Source organism: Uranotaenia lowii, chromosome 1 (genome assembly GCF_029784155.1).
Source record: "Uranotaenia lowii strain MFRU-FL chromosome 1, ASM2978415v1, whole genome shotgun sequence".
Classification (NCBI taxonomy): domain Eukaryota; kingdom Metazoa; phylum Arthropoda; class Insecta; order Diptera; family Culicidae; genus Uranotaenia; species Uranotaenia lowii.
In genome coordinates this window covers 55629870-55650141 of record NC_073691.1, presented here as the reverse complement: position 1 = coordinate 55650141, position 20272 = coordinate 55629870, and the positions used below count along the sequence as shown (strand labels likewise).

Genomic DNA, 20272 nt, shown 5'->3' with positions numbered 1-20272 from the left:
AGCTTGCTGAGCATAAAAAATTTGAAAGGGGAAATTTTGGCGGGTGTTTTTTCCTTCTACTGTTCAAAGCACATGGTACCGGTGCGAGGCATTTGATTGCAATAATGAGCCTTCATTTAGGATAAAAAAAAACTACTCGCCTGTTAGAAATATATTGAGAAGAACAGTGGTTGAGAATCTACTAGAATATGCAGTGTGTAAAGTATGGATACATTAATTCATGTTCATTAAAAATTGACTTCTTCAGTTGAAAAACTATTTGGACTGAAAACTAAAGTTCCAGCTTTTAGGAACCATCCATTTTCATATTTTTGGAACACCTCATAGGGAAACAATTAATAAAACTGAGAGTTATAGGTTCAAGGCTGCGATTTCAACACTTTGATTGCGTGTAGGAATTTAATTTACAATAAGAATCAGACAATTAAACGTTCATTTTATGCAATAAATTAAAACGAAATTCAACGCACGAGACTTTTAGTAATTTAATCTGAAGTTTTTAGTTTTGAACAATTCAATTTCATTTGTTAATTTTAAAATTTTAAGTTATTATTGATCATCGATGTGTTCAATTCTACCATCCAATTATAAGAAATTTTAAAAAGCACATTGAAATCTTTCAGAGATTTCAGCGGAAATCTATTTAGAAATTTCTAAGTACAAAATAAAACTTAAATGGGTTTTCCATTCTATGGAAGATCTTGAAAAGAGGTCGTTAATATTTGTTTACAAGCTTAATACATGGGATAAGATAACCCATAGAAAAGATAAAAAAATTGTATCATTTGATAAAAAAAAATTGATTCAATTCAAGCTTCCCAAAAAATTTGGGTGTAAGCCAGAATTGCCGTATCGGGACCGGACAAATACAGCCAATTTTATCAAAAAACCTGGCCAAATCAAGCATTTGATTTCAATATGTTCAAACCGATATCCTGGCAATATCCGGGCAAACTTGGTCAAAACCGCAGAATTATTCAGTAAAAATAACGAAAAATATACTTGCAATATTTTTTTTTCAACAAACCACATCAGCAGATTTTTAATTGTATATCAAGCTTCCAAACACGGGTCAAGATTATTTCTAAAACTTGCCATTTAAAACTTCTTTTTGAACGTAAAAATGAAAAATTATAATAACTATAAAATCTCAGTTTATATGGCGTTTTAAAAATGATGTGAATAAATCCGGGCAAAATCCGGCCTTTTTGCAAAAACATCCGGGAAACCGGGCCAGACCGGACTTACCTCAAATTTTAATTCAACCTGGCAACCTTAGATTGAAATGTTTTTTGTGATAGAATGGATAAGCATTCAAGGGAATTTTTTTCAAATTTCTATTAGCAACCCTAAAAACTATTAGTTATTTAATAATATGAAAACGGCAAACTTTGCTAATAATCCCAATTTAAACTTTAAGAAGACTAACTAAACTTACAAAGCTCACATGGCCAAACATGGTGCAATTTGTTATAATGATGAACAAAAAGCTTTCAAAATTTCAAAAAGTCAAACGACTCATTTAGATTTATGTTTTATGTGAACCCGAGCAAGGCCGGGTAAAATCAGCTAGTGCAAAAAAAATTTCATTTGAAGAGATTTATTATTAGATATTTACTATTACACTATTTATGTATTGCTTTTTTTAGTAACTTATGTTCAATAATTTATAATATAAAATACAAACTACATTTTTTTAGGAATAATAATATTAGATATAAACGCAACAAAAGTACAAAAGGTAAACAAAACAAAGACTGGTTTATGATCGACTGTTTTAATGGTTCAATTTTTCTTTCAAAAGCTGTATCACTTTGGTTTTGAACATGGAACCATTGGTTAAATCTTAAAAATTTTTTGGTTATTTAAATATATGCTTTAAATGTTCCGGAATGATGAGTTTCGAACGTGAAAAATTAATCTTATTTTAGTTTTAAATGAAAAATCGAGATTCGAATCAGGATTTTGCCCCAATGATGAACCGAAATGAATATCAAGAATAATAAACTGGATACAGATTTCACAATCCGGTCTCAGGCCATAAACTTTGATTTTCATTTTCAAAAATGGAACAGATATTTTCCGTACTTATTTGGGCAGGGGAAATCCGAGCTTATTTATCTAAAAACTTTGCTAAATTTGGGCATTCGAATTCAAAGTTTTCAACCCAAAAGCAGCGCAATATCCGGGCAGATTTGGGAAATCATCAGTTAACGACAAGAAGAAAACAACTCGAAAAGTTTTTTTTCACATCGAAACACATCAGCCAGCTTATTGTATAGACTTTGCTCAAAAATTTAAATTTTGGTTTGATTTCGCAAATAAAGTAAAAACATCTGAGAAAAATCCTGGCAATCAGGCAACCTACACTGTATCAAAAATTGTCCGTACGTTGAAATCCAAATAATCAAAAAGTGCACTTTTTCAGTCAATAAAAATACTACAATTACATCAATCGCTGCAGAAAAATGTCCTTTTTGTAGATTAGTATTAAAAATATTAATGAATTAAACCTTAAAAATAATCCAATTAATTGTGTATAGAAAGTCCCAAAAACGACGCCAAAAAATTGTCCGTACACTGAGGTCTTTGTCAAATATTAGTCAAATAAACAGTTATGTGTCAGTCTGTCAAACGCAGAAACGTGAATTGAATCTCAGCAAAGACAATTTCCAGTGGTCTGAGCGATGAATACGGTAAAATGAACTTTATTTAGCATAAATCAGTAGATTTTCGTGTTTCCGGATGTCAACGGGTATTTTTTGTGAGAAGCAGACATTTTCCTGTTTATTAAATCCACAAAAATTAACAGGAAAATGTCTGCTCTTCACAAAAAATACCCGTTGACATCCGGAAACTGATATTTGACCTGAAGAATGACGGTAAAAGCTTGTCCGAAATTGCAGGTATAGTAAAACGGCCACTATCGTCGGTTCAGTATGTCCTTCAGAACTTTAAGAAGACTAACTCCCTGGAGGGAGACTACTCCAGGAAGAGGCCACAAACTGAAGCTTACGGATCGTCACCATCGCATCATTGTCAGGGAAATCAGTCAGAATCCTAAAATCAGTGCCCCGAAACTAGCTGACAGCCTGAAGAATTTTGAAAACATAAAGGTTAATACTCAAACGGAACTGAGCATACTTCATGACTAAAAATACCGAGGACGTGTTGCTCGTAATATCTGCTAAGAATAAGAAAAAGTGGCTGGAATACGCTCAAAAGTATGTCCTGGAACCGGAAGAGTTCTGGCAGTTTGGGTCTCACGGACATGTAAGAGTATGGCGTAATCCAAATACAGAATTGGATCCGAAAAATTTGCGACCGATAGTTAAGCACGGTGGTGGTCATGTAATGGTGTGGGGTGCTTTCAGCGCAAATGGCACCGGAAACTTGAAATTCATTCACGGAGAAAAATATTTAAGTAGATTTATCAGTCATATTACACATCTACAGGAATATAAATATGATTGTTGGATTCTGATCCGAAAATACGATCGAACCAACCATCAGCCTATACGAGTAGTCTCCAGGGAGTTAGACTTCTTAAAGTCCTGAAGGACATACTGAACCGACGATCGTGGCCGTTTTACTATACATGCAATTTCGGACAAACTTTTACCGCCATTCTTCAGGTCAACAATCAGTTTCCGGATGTCAACGGGTATTTTTTGTGAGGAGCAGACATTTTCCTGTTAATTTAATCCACATATTGTTGAAATCTACTGATTTATGCTAAATAAAGTTTATTTTACCGTATTCATCGCTCAGACCACTGGAAATTGTCTTTGCTGAGATTCAACTCACGTTTCTGCGTTTGACAAACTGACACATAACTGTTTATTTGACTAATATTTGACAAAGGCCTCACTGTACGGACAATTTTTCGGCGTCGTTTTTGGGACTTTCTATACAAAATTAATTGGATTATTTTTTCGGTTTAATTCATAAACATTTTTAATACTAATCTACAAAAAGGACTAGTTTCTGCAGCGAATGATGTAATTGTAGTATTTTTATTGACTGAAAAAGTGCACTTTTTGATTGTTTGGATTTCAAAGTACGTGCTGTACGGACAATTTTATGATACAGTGTAAGTGAGTCTTATCTTATAGAAAATTCGATATTGGAAATTAAGGACCGTATCCAAAATTCATACACCAACTTCTTTTGCAAAAGAATAGAAAGCTGGCAGCCACCACCCGTGGCGTAGAGGTTAACGTTTCTGTCTTCTTGGGCAACGTTCATGAGATCGAGTATTCGACATGGCATACATAGTACTCTTTCTATTGGTTGGTGGTTTTTAGCATATGTAAGACGATAGCCAACATATCATCGACAGATGTTCGCTTAGCGATATTTTAATGAAAAATCTTTTCGAAGAAATATTCAGTTTTATTGAGATTCCATATGTATCTATTGGTATTCGTTTGAAGGAAAAAATTATCATGGCCTGAATCGTACTTGATCTTAGGACGTTCAAGATTTTTCTCTCGAACTTGGCCATTTTTGAAAACTGTAAAATATGACTAATACGCTGAAATTTTTAACAGATTAGTCAGAGGTTTCTTTTGCTTTACCACGTCCCTATAATCAGAACATTGGAAACAAAATAAAACTGATAGGTCAGGAGAACGCACTGACAATCCCGATAACGAAACAAATGTTAATTAAATTTATCTATCACGTTTCTGCCTATCCGAGTGGATTATTTACCATTCCGGCATAGTTTTGTTATCACTATAATTACCTTTTCGCACTTGGCAGCTCCAACTCAATCGTGAGTCCTCCATCATCGAATAATTCGCAACCCGCCAAACTAGAAACCCTTCCGGTGCCAATTCCACCGGCTAGCATGTTCATCTCCGATGAGCCAACAACCCAAATGCCCTCCACTCGAGGGACGATGGTTGCAAAAACAATAACAACTGTAGTTAAAAACAAACACCAAACTATCGTTTAAAGCAAGACGACGCGATCAACCGGCGGCGTCGTCGTCGTTGACAGTCAAATTGCATTGGAATCAAATTAGCACCCCTGTCAAAACAATCGATCGGATTCGAAGCTTGACGTTTGAGGCTACTAGTAAAAGGTACTAATGGATATCCATACAGAATTTGCGTGTGGCACTTTGCCTGTGCACCGGTTGACGCTTATCGATTTACTGATTGGAAGCCAAGCTTCACACCATTGTTCACACAAGGACGGATATCTTTCTTCGAGCCAATATAATGGGGGAATAATCCGCGGTGTGGTGAAAGGGAAAGATCCCTTTGAATGCAAATTTTGCTGTTGATATTTTTACACGGAACGGAAAAATCCTTGTTGTTTATGGATAATTTCTGTTCTAAAACAATCCCATCTGCATTTCCTCTTTTACTCAACTAATTTAATTTCAAAAACCTCCAAAAAGTTATAGTCTTATGAGTCTTAAGTATTCGAGTGCCCCTCGTTATGTTTTCTGTCATAACATGACAAAATCGGAGCAAGGTTGGAAAGTGTGACGTATTTACTGTTAAATCGGAAAAAATATAGAATAGAGAACAAATAAGGATCTTTTCCGAGTAAATTTATTCATCGGAACATGAGACGAGAAACGACAAATTGTACTGTTCAGTGTACCCACCCCCGGACTTTTGTTTTCTACACCTTTACACAAACTTAAAGCACTCGATTATCGGGACAGTTGCTCTAAGGTAAGGGAGAGGGTAGATGCTTATCGAACAATCGCACCCGCGTATCGGATCACACCAAGAGAAGGGGAGGTAGGGAACCTAGATTAGAATTACGGACTCTCTCGGTTGGCAATGTGTCACACATGCAAAATTCCACGCTCAGTGAACCTCGTGGAGCAAAAGTCAAGAAGGGGCCAAAGGGTGTTTATCGTTATGGGTTCGATGTGGTGGATCACCAGTAAGGTGGTAGCAAGCAGGTACATTTACTCCCTTATTCCGATATCGCTCGCAACGATTCACGATAAGTGCGAGTAAACATTACGATAAACCGTAAATGGCGTGGAAAAATCGAAAGGATCAAAGCTTTTGTTTGTTTGGATTTCGTTGTTGCTGTTTCTGTTCAATGATACGGGGTGACGATAAAATTAATTCAAAACCGTCGGGAAGTTGTAGGTATGCAAGGGATATCGGATGTTTGACACTCATTGGTTAGCCTAAAAATGACAAGAATTTTGGTTTAAGAAAATAAACAAAATTCTATAATCATTTCGAATAATATTAATTTTTAATATCCTAATGCACTGGGCTTCTATACAAAATCAACGTTTAACAAAAACAACTGGAGCAATTCTGATCTTATTTTCGTCAAAACTGGTTTACAACCTAAGTTAAGCTCACGGAGAAAAAAGACGACAGTTGTTGCAATTATTTCAACTTGTTATACCAATAATCGAAATGCAGTTGATTTTTTTGCATTCAACTACTTATATAGTAGATTCAACTACAAACTTCTAATTGTCCTTACGCAATCAACTATCAATATAATGCATTCAACTGTATGATTTATTTTATGCATTCAACTATAAATACAATAGATTCAACTACAAACTGCTGATTGACCTTATGCAATCAACTATGAATATAATAGATTTAATTGAAATGGTATAATTGATTCAATTGTAATAGTATAATTGATTCAACTGTAGATATGATAGATTCAACTACAATTGTATGATTGATTTTAGGCATTCAGCTATAAATATAATAGATTCAACTGTAGTGGTATCATGGCCGTAGGAACGGGGGGGGGGGGGGGGTTTTGGGGGTTAAACCCCCCCCATGAGGGTCCAAAAACGCCAAGCAAAATGTTCTTCTCTATACTCAAAATTACAAATTCCCAATAAAATTTTTATGATCGACTAAAATTACAGGAGAGTAACAATATCTTTTCAGAGATAAAGACAAAACCTAAAAATTTTATCCCAAGTCAATCATTCTACTTCAGTGTTTCTAAAAATTTCTAACTTGTTAATAGAAATTTGATGCCGAATATCATATTCAAATGGGATAAGCTAAACTTGCCAAATCATTCAGATTTTGCTAGAATTTTTACACTTATTATGCAAAATAAAAAAAAAATTAATTTAGTCACGAAAATGATGTATTTTGCGTCTTAAGTTTTTGAGTAAATTTTAACAAAATTATATGAACTTTTTTGTGATGTGATCTGAAATTGACTGATGTATTTCGATAAACAAAAGTTAAGGCCCGGATACTAGCAGAAAAATAATTTAAATTAAAACTAAATGTCTGTGATGAGAGTTCGGATTCTGTATCCGGTATATTGTTACTGAACTTGGATCATCATTGCGCAAAAATCCTGATTCGAATCTCGGTTTTGGATTTCATACTTCTATATTCGAAACTCATCATTTCGGCATATTAAGAAAAAGTATTTAAAATTACAAACCATTTATGAGATTTGTAATTTTTACTTTATTTCTTATGCAGAATTGGAAATAAACAAAGTTTCATAATGTTGATCCAGAATTGAAAAATCTTAAACAGTTTCATCATTCGCAATTTTCATTCAGATTCACAAGTTCAATTTCGAATAAATATCTGAAGAAAGAATTCACATTTAAAGCCTAAAATTCAAAATTCAAAAAAGAGATTTCTGGTTGAAAATTCTGATCTAAATTTCGCTTGTTGGCTCATAAATGGTGAGAACTATTATCTAGAGCTTAAATTGCAAAAACCGTTTTCAAATTTTCAAATGTTTAAAAGACAGTACTCAGATTCGGAATCAAAGTTAAAAACTATGATTCAACTCGAAGTTAAGTTTTAAAATCAAAACTAAAATATTGATGGGAGCATTTCATTGAGGATTCAAATTACAGGCAATCGCAGTTTAAAAATTTTGATTCTGGATTGAAAATAAAAATTTTATATTAAATCAGAGTTAATTTGAAACACAAACCAGAAGAAATCACAAATTTCAAATCAAATTTTAGGATTTTTTTTTATTTCACAGGATTATAAACATGAAATAAATTATCAATGGTAATTTTATCAGGCCAAAAATGTTGTATTTTATTTTCAAGTTAAAATTCAACTGAAAGCATATTTTGCAGGTTTTTTGTTTAACATTATTTATATTGCAGATTCTTTTTTTAAAATGGTTCAAACTGAAATTTTATTTTAATCGAGAAGAAAATAAATCTGATTTGAACCGCAAACTTAATCTCTTATTTTTATTTTTAAATATTTGATAATTTTTTACCAATGCCTCAAATGGTCATGCTTAAAAAGGATTAGCTTCCTACTTTCTAATTTAAGTAAATATAAAAAGTTTTTCTTTGAAATGAATCTTCAAATCCCTTTTTTTTTAAAACTTCTTGACAAATCGGCAACTTCTAAAACTTCTTTTCTAAAATTAGAATAAATTCCTCTCTTTGAATGTAAAAAACTCAAACCTAAATGATTATATAAAACTTTTTTTTTTTATATTCCTTATGTATGCATTGTTCAAGCAAAACTGTTATAGGAAAAAAATTGTCACCAAAACCCCCCCCATGAGCCGGTTCTTCCTACGGCCCTGAGTGGTATAATCGATTAAATTGTAAATATGATAGATTCAACTACAAATGTATGATTGATTCTAGGTATTGAACCATAAATGTAGTAAATAAAACTTTATTGTTATGATAGATTGTGTGTTACTTGAATACTATAGTGTTCATCAGCCAAAACAAAAAAAAGTAAGTGTGGGGCCCAATACGTGTTACCTGTAGCGATCGTATCGCTGTTTTTAGGGCTCATGCGATAGTTCCTGACATCGGTGGCAAAAAGCAAGCGCTCTCCGGTGATGGGGAAACATTTTCCTCTACCAGTTCCTGGCAGCGCGGTCGTGTAGAAGGCCGACAGTTTCTGGAATTGGGAAAAGTACACCTACTCTGGCTGCCCGGTAAATCGACGTGGGTCGCGACGTTTATTTACACGATCCTGGCAGGATCTCACAGGAAACTAGCATTATGGTAAGTCAGCGTATGATAGATTTATGTCATGATATGGAGTAAATTTACCCCCCACAAGGTCAATCTTTGCCGGGTGCAGAAGCACGAACGTCTTCCGGGGCCGATTAGTTAAGACGCACAATTTCCTGGGCAACCATGCATCAAGATGCAAAAAGAACAACAGCGGAGGAACCAGGACGTGGATATCGGGATATTCGATCAGGTTTTCTATTATCATGGCGGTTAAAACGAATTAGATGCAAAATGCTGAAATAATAAATTAAAAGAAAATAAAACGTAGCCATAAAATTATTCCGAAAAATTGTTTCAGATATGATAACTTCCAATATAAACAGAAATTAAATGTACAATATTTATAGTTGACCTCAGTGAACCAATCATAGAAATAAAATTGAAACTATCATATTTATAATTAAATCAATCATATTATTATAATTGAATCTATCATATTTATAATTAAGTCAATTATATTATTATAGTTGAATTTATCATAATTATTATTAAATCAATCATATCATTATAGTTGATATATGACATCAATCGTGCATTATAGTTGAATCTATTATATTCAGTGTTCCGAAAATCACTCATTTTCAATGAATGTTTCTGATTGCACTTCGCACCTGAACGTACAGCGGTCGGGTTTCGTTATTGATTGCTACTGGACCTACCCGATCATCGATAGTTGAATTCATCGCTAAAATACAGATTACCTCGCACGATGCTTGCTGTCAAAACAGTGCAGCACCATCATCAAATTGGAATCTCACCAATGCGCAATGCATATGGCGAATCATGTTGGTCTTCGATCAGGAGTGAATGGATCAGGTAGTGAGTGAGTGATACATGAAACCGATCATAGGGGTATTTTGTTTGATTTGAAACATAGCAAATTAATCAATTTATTTGTTGTTATAACGTTTTTTAACATCAGTATGATCAAAATCAAATTGTAGTTGTGTTTGTGGGGGATATATGTTCACTTTCGCCGTGTTTTTCAATTTTTGCAAGTTCTCTTATTAAACTGTCGTCCGTCACGTTAAAATGAGAATTTATGGTGTTCCGCACAACTGTTTGATTTTTCTCGTCGTGCCAAAAATAATTTTGAATTTCATATAATTCAGGCAGATACTGAGTGAGCTACATTCAGAATGGATCAGTTTGTATCTCACTCGTTTCCGATATGCGATGTTTGCTAAACCGATGATTCTGAATGATGCGACTCGGTTTGCATAGCTGATTGGAGCGCTGATCGAGATTGCATACCAGCCAGGCGAAGCAGTTGCGAGAGGCGCTTTCCCATTATACAATCAGAATGTTTCCAACAGGAAAAGCATCCTGAGTATTTGTATTGATTGATTTTCGGAACACTGTATATTTATAGTTGAATGCACAAAATTAATCATACCTTATTTTTCCATAACTCTTGAAGAAGTGATTGGTTCATTTTGGTGTCTTCAGGTGAAAGTTGTTAAACTAATTCGACTATAAAATGGTATTTTTTGCAGATTTTTATCCCCCGGTGCACATGCGTACGATAAGAGAAGAACTCCCTATATGTGAGTGCAGTTGTTTGAAAATTGTTAGTTTTTGCCGTAAAAAAGAGATTTATTGTCACTGTTTCTTTCATAACTCTTTAAGGAGTTTTTGGCCCGATTTGGTGTCTTCAGATGAAAGTTGTGAAATTAATAGGACTATAAATTGAAATATGTTTCAAACATTTTGGTGATGCAGACGGTACTTTTGGACGTTGTTTTTAACACATTTACTTTATTTTGAACCAAGAATCAATATATATAATTTTATATAATATATAATTTTTAGTTAATATTTTATTTGGATAGCTGGTAAAATTTCAATGCGTGCTATTTGATGTGCTATTTTATATTCTACGTTGAAAATTGACAAAGTTATGAACATTTGAAAAGAGGGTAATTTTTTTTTCAAATAAACTTAAAGGGTGATACGGTCAAAATTTGGTCAAGGGAAAACGCGTGTAAATCGGTGAAATCGTTTATTTAAAAATCAAATTAAATATCTTTTTCAAGTTTAATTAGTATCAAATTCAGGAAAAATATTCAGTTAGGCTTCCGCTTTTCCAAATCCGAATTGCCGGGCCTAACGCTCAACCCCTGTCATCAGATTTTGTACAGCCACCTTGTCCACCTTCTTCGCCGCAGAAAGCCAGTTTGCCTTGAACTGCTGCTCGTCCTTAGCAGTTTTTTTAGTCTTCTTTAGGTTCCGCTTGACAATAGCTCAGTATTTCTCAATTGGGCGGAGTTCTGGCGTGTTGGGAGGGTTCTTGTCCTTGGGAACCACCTGCACGTTGTTGGCGGCGTACCACTCCATGGCCTTTTTACCTTAATGGCAAGATGCCAAATCCGGCCAAAACAGTACGCAACAACCGTGTTTCTTCAGGAAAGGCAGCATACGTTTATTCAAAAACTATTTCACGTAAATTTCTTGGTTGACAGTCCCGGAAGCTATGAAAATGCTGCTTTTCAAGCCACAGGTACAGATGGCTTGCCAAACCAGATATTTCTTTCAGTTTCATGTGCTTGAAAATATCTGCTACCTTTCCCCTTCCTTTTGCCGTATAAAACTCCTATCCCGGAAGCTGCTTGTAGTCGGCTTTGACGTAGGTTTCGTCGTCCATTACCACGCAGTCAAACTTCGTCAGCATCGTCGTGTACAGCCTCCGGGGTTGCGCTTTGGCCGTCGTTTTTTGTTTATCATCGCGATTTGGAGTTACTACCTTCTTGTAAGTCGATAGTCCGGCTCGTTTTTTGGCTCGATGCACGGTTGAAGACGATACAACCAGCTTATTTGCGGCATCTCGGAGAGAACGGTTAGGGTTTCGCTTGAAACTACAGGCAACTCTCTTTGTCGTCTCAGCGGCTTCCGGCTTTCGTTTCCCACCCCCCGATCCAGACTTCCTGGCTGTCGACAAACGTTCCCCGAACACTTTAATTACATTTGTAACGGTTAATTTGGCAACTTTTAGCGATTTAGCCAGCTTTGCGTGCGAGTAACTCGGATTTTTGCGATGCGCGAGCAAAATTTTGATACGCTGCTCTTCTTCCTTGGACGGCATTTTGACAACTGAAGAGTGAATTCCAAAATCAAAATAGGAGCAACATTCTACACACACACACCTTCAAAATGAGGGGTGTTCGGGTTTTTAAATGCCAAATTGATAGAAATACTTCAGGTTGATATTGACCAAATTTTGACCGTATCACCCTTTAAACGTTATCTACCTCGAAAAATAAAAGTCTTTGATATCTGCAACTACACATGTTTTGTTATGGTGCTGAAACGAACAAAATTTTAAATTTTGGAGAAAGACCCCCGACGCAAATTGTCAGATAATAAAAAAAAAATCCCCTGATCTATTGCATTAATATTGGAAAAGGAATATAAAATGTGTTAAAATTTGGTTGTAGTGCTATCCACAATGCAAACAAATGAGTTCATTACAGTTATTAATTTAAGTCGGCACATTACTGTTGCAGAAACTTAGCAACGCGCTCCCAAAAACAATTAAATAGAATTAAAATGCCAGACGAATATCCACCAGCAGTTCCAGCTTTGGGTGCCCGAACGATAATGGACCAGTTTATTGTAGTCTGGTTTAAATTTCGGCAGAACCCAAAACAGGAGACCGAGAGTCATGCAGAAATGTCATATCGTCGTTGTTATGATTACCAAATTTAATCGTCTCACGAATCGTGACAATAAGCAAATCTGATGATGAATATGGGTGGAAGTTGCTTCCATAATCGTAATTCAATGAGATAATAAGGTTGCGCCTAATACAGTTGCAATTTTTTTTGTGGCCACTAACTTTTCTCCGATATCGCACCCCGATAAAATATTCTAGAGAAAGAAGAAGCAAAAAACAACCCAATAATTATGAAACCGATTAAGCAGATTCATCGCATTGAGTGATTCATCATTGGATAACATGTCAATTGTATGCTAAACCAGTAAGCTTCATCATTCCCAGTCAGAATGTCAGATTGGCGATAGTTTACTAAGGGAGAGTGAGAGAGATGAGTCGAATTAAATTTGAATGTTAACACTGATATGCTATTTGTGCGAACATTGACGGCAATAGCAAGATTGTAAGCTAAAGTAAGATTAGAATTTCTATCAACCGTGTGCGGTTGTAAAACATCTAACTGGCACCTCGAACGATGTTCAAAGCTGTTGAGGTTGAGAGTGAATGCGATGATGATTATGATGATCGTATGATAGAATGCAGATTAATTGCATCTCTCTGCCTAGCTCATGGAGAACGACTTCGGAACGATGTGATAAAAGTCTACAGATTGTTTATTCCAAGGGGAAAAACTCCAAGAGGCTTTCACTCCTACAAAGCGCAAGCGCGCTGGGAATTTTTTTCAGAATGTGTGAACAGCTTTGGACTTTGATGAATAACTTAAACAAATTCAAATCTCACTGAAATCAAATTTTGGGTATTTAATGATGCATTAAAAATATATTCTAAATTGAATACATTTTCTCTTGTTTTTAACGCATTTGAATAAATTTTCAACATTACTTACATAGAAAACACAATCGAGAGCGTTTTCGTGATGACCCCCATGTCGATGCTCGGGACTTCCAAGCCTCCGGATTTGGCCAAAGGTGGCAGCACTGACGCAGATGTTGCGCATTAACAGTGGTGATGACTCTCCCAGCAAATTCGGCGTCAATTGCTTATACATTCTACAAACTATCCTCCTTCAGCTATCACAGGTTTCAATCACCCACCTCTGGTGGATGGATGAATTTAAGCGAACTTTTTTCCCGCTACTTCTGGTTCACACAATTTTTACTCACTTTTGGAATTTTTTTTTTCTTGTGAACAACTTACTTCAGGTTTCAACTTTAGCTTTCAGCAAACGAAATACGTATCACTTGAGTTTCACAGCAGCTTTCCGGGGAGCTTTTCCGTTGCTCCGTTTTTTCTTCTATTCTTCAACAAAAAAAATACTAACAGCGAACAGCTAACACCGTTAAAAATGGAAGCATAACCTCATTCTAGCGAGCCTGTAGGTGGTAAACTAATTTATGTTAATTTTTGGCACAAATTACAGCGAGCCGCGTGCCAGCAGGCAGCGGTCGGTGGTCGACATTTTACAGTCGTCTCTTATCGTGGCTTTCAAAGTCTTTTGCACAATTTTTAGGGGGGAATGTGGGGGCAAGTTGAGGTGGTATTTATGTGAAGGGGATGTTTCCCAAGTTCAAACAGCGTAGATTATAAGGTTAGCACTATGAACCGGGAGAAGGTGCTGAAGAAGCGCATCAGAATTCACAGTTTTCAGAGAATTTCATCAATTTATAAATATTTCTAATCTTTTTTTCAGAATTATTTAATTCTTTTTCAACCAACAAAACAATGACTAGTCTTTTTAGGCAAACGTCCATGGTGAAGTGTTATATCAGGCAGACTTAGAAGAGGGATTTTTTAATTCAAAGATTCATGACAAATGTTTCAGATTTCAGGCTTTAAGATTCATTTACAGAACCAGTTTGGAATTTTGAATATGTACAAGTTCTAGGTGAATTTTTTCAACTGGGGCATCATGCAACACTATTCAACTTCATTGGTTTCTGAATGCTTAACGTCCACAGATAACCATACTGCTTGCACATCAAAAGTATAAAGGTTGATTTGTTATTAGTTTTACCAGTTATTGTTAATGCGATTTTCACCCTAATTAGAAAAAGGGGTAGGTTGCAAAATTCTTTGTTTTTAATGAAAAATCAAATGAAAACGTTCGAAAATTCATTTTTGATATATTTGTGATGTTATAACGCATGAAGCATCAATTGCAGTAAATTTTGGTTTTGTTCGAATTAAATTTTACATTTTTCTGTCAAAAATGTTTCCAAAGGAAAACCAAAAAGGTGCTGCATACATTAAGGGGTAAAAAAGGTTCATGAAAATTCTTCTAACTAAAATCAATACAACTAATGTTTGGATGACTGAAATTTTGAAGGGAAATCTTTGACTTGCACTTTGATGCATTGTTAAAATTTGTGCATTTATTGCTCAATTTTTGAAATTTTCTATGGGAATAAAAAAAATTTAAAAACTATCTCACGATATAAGAAGATTTGTCTTCATAATTTTTTTTATCATTGAATGATAAGTTTATAACAATATATTGAAAAAAAAAATTGAATTAGTTTTGTGGTAAACAAATGATGCATCCAACCCTGCTGTTTCATGATGCCCCGTTTGACGATATTCCTGATTCATACGCTTCCTGGATTGGTTCAAAGTTGATGCATGAATGAGGCACGATAATTTTTTTTTTTAACCAAATTTATTTTTGAAATTTTTGTATAGGGGAGAATGAGGATACTTGATCCCTGGGGATACTTGATTCCTTAGCTATATCTCGAAACTGGAATGTCATACAAAGATCAAATGTTCTAGAAAAATGTGCCAAAAAGAGCAAAATAACAATGCTTGCAGTTTAAAAAAAAATAACAAAATAATTGTTTGAGTAATTGAACTTTGTTTGAAATTTTTTACAAAATGTAACTTGAAGATCTTTTTTCATCACTTTAAAATGTTCCTTACATGGTAAAATTTTAACCAAAATATTTGTTCCAATATATCAATCATACGAGCATTATATGAACTTCATAATGCCATATTTTCAAAGCAATCGAAAACTCCCAACTTTTTTCAGAAAATGTTTTCTAAAATGTAGATGATGGGAATAATTGATCCCTAGACGTTAAAAACGGCATATTTTTCTTCTGAATTGATCGTTTTCATTGCTGATTACGAGATTACTAAGATTTATCCAAAAACTAATATTTATCCAATAATTGTCTGAAGAAAAGGGCTAAAATAATTAATTTTCTATTAATTATAAAAAAAAAATAGCGCCTTTAAGTATGCAATGTCTTTAGCGTTGAGACAAAGTTTTAGAATTTTCTTCTTCTGTCAGCTAGAAATTGTGAAATGAGAACAAACATGACCAAAATAGTCAAATAACATTTTATCTTGGGGTTTTGTTTGATTTTATACTAGGATTAGGGCTTCCTGAATAAAACATCAAGTCTTCTTTAACAGAGGATCAAGTCTTCCCTAACTTCAAAAAATTCGCAATTTTTTTACTCTCACGATAATGCTTCTAGATCATCTACAGCTTCAAGTATCCCCACTCTCCCCTACCGTTGACAAGTATTGCAGCAAATTAAAATTCTTCGCTCTACAATTTGAAGATTTAAGCACAACTCGTGTTGGGTAGTATTTTTTAAGGAAGAATAATAGTTTTTGTAAGTTTCATCGACAAAAATTGAACAATTTCAGCTAGTCTGAGCACCGACTATGCATGCTGCATTGGGTTTTTTTGCGCATACAGCTACAGGGATATGAGCAATTTATGAAAAGATCTTGTTACGCAACAGGAATGAATTTTGACGTAGAATTACGTCTTACGGCAACACTATAGGGGGGCAAATTGAAATTTGCGATCGAATCTCGCATCACGAAAAACGCCTCTTTCAAAGACATCCTATCTAAAGGATTATGACGTCATCACCAAGCCAAAACAAAAAAAGAGAAAAAGAAAGAAAACACGGATGCCCCGCCTCTTGATGAGTTTTGATTTTTCATGTATACGAAAAGTATAAAAACAACCCACCAGTGGTAATCCAACGCAGATATCGTTTTACAGTTAGTTTAGTGGAAGCCAGCGAAGCAGAAGGATGGTTCAGCAGCAGACATGACGATTTAGCGGTGCTAGCGACTAGCAGCGTAGGCATATCAAAGATAACCAGCGGAGTTAATGACATGTTGGCATGACATTTTGACATGACATTTTGACATGACATTTTGACATGACACTTTGGCATGACATTTTGACATGACATTTTGACATGACATTTTGACATGACATTTTGACATGACATTTTGACATGACATGACATTTTGACATGACATGACATTTTGACATGACATGACATTTTGACATGACATGACATTTTGACATGACATTTTGACATGACATTTTGACATGACATTTTGACATGACATGACATTTTGACATGACATTTTGACATGACATTTTGACATGACATTTTCACATGACATTTTCACATGACATTTTGACATGATATTTTGACATGACATTTTGACATAACATTTTGATATGAGATGTTGGCATGATATCTTCACATCTTCATGAGATCTTCACATGACATGCCAAGTTTAAATGACATGTTGACATGATATGATGACATACAATTTTGACATGGCATTGCATGTCGACATGACATTAAATGTAGACATGACATTGAAATTTGACATGACATTTTGCCAAGACAATTTGACATAACATGTCATGAAATTTTGACAGAACATGTCATGAAATTTTGAAAGGACATGTTTTCGTGACATTTTGAAATGACATTCAAGCTTGCTGCCATCACAGTTTGAAATGACATGCAATGATGATGTCATTTTGACATTAGTTCTAAGCATTTCATTATACTGCAATCTTTTTGTTTATGTAATCAATACAGAAATAAGTTTACCATAGAGAGTTATCGTAATTCTACGCTCACCTCACGGTTGTAGCATGACTACAACCTCTCCAACTTTTTTTTTTTCGAAAAAGCACCACTTTTGAAATTTTTCTTTTTTAACAACTCAGTTATATATTTCAAATGTGTTTTTGTATAAAAAATACTTTTTTTCATATGGCTCAGAATTTGAAATCTCATTTAAAAGTTATATGAAGCTTTGCGATTTGAATTTTGTTATATTTTAACCCTCATCCGCATTAGAGTGTCATTTTGACACTATTTCAAGTTTGAATGCTTGTAACTTTTTTCAGAAGCTTCAAAAAACAAAAATTTCTTCGGGGACCCTAAATGAATTCAAAAGTTCTTTAATTTTGCATCTTTACTTTATTTATGGAAGAACCCTGGAAGCCTGGACAAAAAAACTCCCTTTTCCGACTTAGAGTGTCATTTTGACACTCCAAAAGTAAAATCCATTTAAGTCGTTTGAATTATAATTAACTTCATATAAAACTTATATCAATAGAAACCTTGTAATGTCAGTAAAATATGTTTAGATCATTATATATAGCTAAAGCTTATAGTTTTCTCGTTATTCAGCATGAAAGAAAAAAAATCCGAAAAAACATGCCTCAGGAAAACTGCTGTAGTTCATATATTACACGTCCAAAAAAATATTTGTCTTATGCATATGAAAGCTGAAGTTAATGTCTACATCATGGAACAAAGAAATATTTTTTAAATTTTTTTTTAATGAAATGGTCACAAAAAGTTCAAAAAAGTGGTCTGAAAAACCTACTTTTCATTCGATTGCTAGTAAATACTGTTTGAGCAATGGTAGAGTGTTTAAAAAATATGACTACAAACTTTATTGAAACTCTAACATTTTGCTGTCTTAAGATTTGCGATGCAACAAAAATTGAATTTACTGAAATTTTTCAAAGTTGACTACTTTGCGCGATTTTTTCACTAATTGAAATTTTATCTGTTTTTGTGGTCCGCCGTCAGGTTGTACCCGGATTTTCAGTGCTTTCTCGCCGTTGCAATCAAAACTATATCCATTGAAAAGGCAATTTAATCTACATTCTAGTGAGGTGCAACAATTTACGCTGTGAGATTTCACAAAAATATGAAAATTATAAACGTAAAATCATTCCTGAATTTCTAGGACAACAAGCTGCGCGTCCAGCAAAACGTTTGTTTCAACGAAAGTTTTAGACTCGATGGTAGCATTTAAAAAATTCTGCGCCTTAATGTCAATTTAAATTAAAGATTTCAAGGGGTTATTTATCAATATCGGTTGGAAATTGAAGAAGTTATGGCTACTTTACCATAACTGAAATTTTTGGAGTTTTTAATAATTTAACGAACCGCAGTATACTTATCATAGTATAGGAAGAATGAAACATGATAAATCTCACTCGCTCCAAGTCAAAATTATTTATAAGCTTACCAGAAGGTCACATGCCAAGTTTCAGGAAGATCTGACCATAGGGAGGGGTTGCTTAAGTCCCAAACGTGAATAAAATTTTGAGGTATTTTGCCCGGAAGGAACGAAAAATTTTGGTTTTTCATCAATAACTTTTTTCATCTTTAGCTAATTGTTTTTTTATGGTTGATTTTCTTAAAGCTTAAGTTGAGACAAATATTTCACCCGAAGACTGTAACTCGATTGGATTTGAAACAGAAAAGTTATTCCGGTTCAAAGATTGTATTTTGGTCGAAAATTGTCGTATAAAACGCAATGCGTAAAAAGTACTCATTGCGTGTTGGACAAAATTTGCGGCCTTTGAACCGCAATAACTTTTCTGTTTCAAATCCAATCGAGTTACAGTCTTCGGGTGAAATATTTGTCTCAACTTAGGATTTAATGAAATCAACCATAAAAAACAATCAGCTAGTGATGAAAAAAGTTATTGATGAAAAACCAGAATTTTTCGTTCCTTCCGGGCAAAATACCTCAAAATTTTATTCACGTTTGGGACTTAAGCAACCCCTCCCTATGGTCAGATCTTCCTGAAACTTGGCATGTGACCTTCTGGTAAGCTTATAAATAATTTTGACTAGGAGCGAGTGAGATTTACCATGTTTCATTCTTCCTATACTATGATAAGTATATTGCGGTTCGTTAAATTATTAAAAACTCCAAAAATTTCAGTTATGGTAAAGTAGCCATAACTTCTTCAATTTCCAACCGATTTTGATAAATAACCCCTTGAAATCTTTGTTTTAAATTGACATTTAAGCGCAGAATAAAATCAGATTTTTTAAATGCTACCATCGAGTTTAAAACTTTCGTTGAAACAAAATTTTCTCTAAAAGAATGCGTTTTTAATAATTTTTTTTCTCATAAAGTCACTAATATCAACAATACTGTTGGTCAAACGCAAAAACAGTGTCCAGATGATCGATAGAAAACTTATTTACCTTCAATATGCAAAAGAGGGATTTCAAATTACTGTTATGCCGTCCGAGATATTTTAATCTAAGTACAAGAACTTTTTTAATTTTTTCGAAATTTCATATTTGGAGCATAACTCAAAAACGGTTCTACTGAGATTTTTTTGAATTTCATTTTCGGATTCAGTGCCCGATTTCACATTAAAAATGTTGGTCAGTTAATCAAGTTCACGATTTTTTTTAAATTTTGTAAACTAGTGTAATTTTTTTTGAAAGCAACCTTTTAATAAAAAAGAATATTTTTTGCATACATTATTCAATGGA

At 34.2% G+C, this 20272-nt stretch overlaps 1 protein-coding gene across 3 annotated transcripts in view; it reads right to left on the bottom strand.

Moving 5' to 3' along the window:
* The window catches only part of LOC129754342 (E3 ubiquitin-protein ligase HECW2), a 165848-nt gene that overhangs the window by 48780 nt on the left and 96796 nt on the right, over window positions 1–20272 (bottom strand). The window contains exon 1 of one of the 3 annotated variants that reach the window (XM_055750356.1): window positions 13564–14046. The exons of 1 other annotated variant lie outside the window; for it this stretch is intronic. In XM_055750356.1, coding sequence (XP_055606331.1) covers window positions 13564–13604 — 41 coding nt within the window. In that variant the 5' untranslated portion in view covers window positions 13605–14046. Of the gene's footprint in view, window positions 1–4750; window positions 4926–13563; window positions 14047–20272 lie in introns of those variants that run through there. One more of the 3 variants, XM_055750348.1, reaches the window with a different exon arrangement.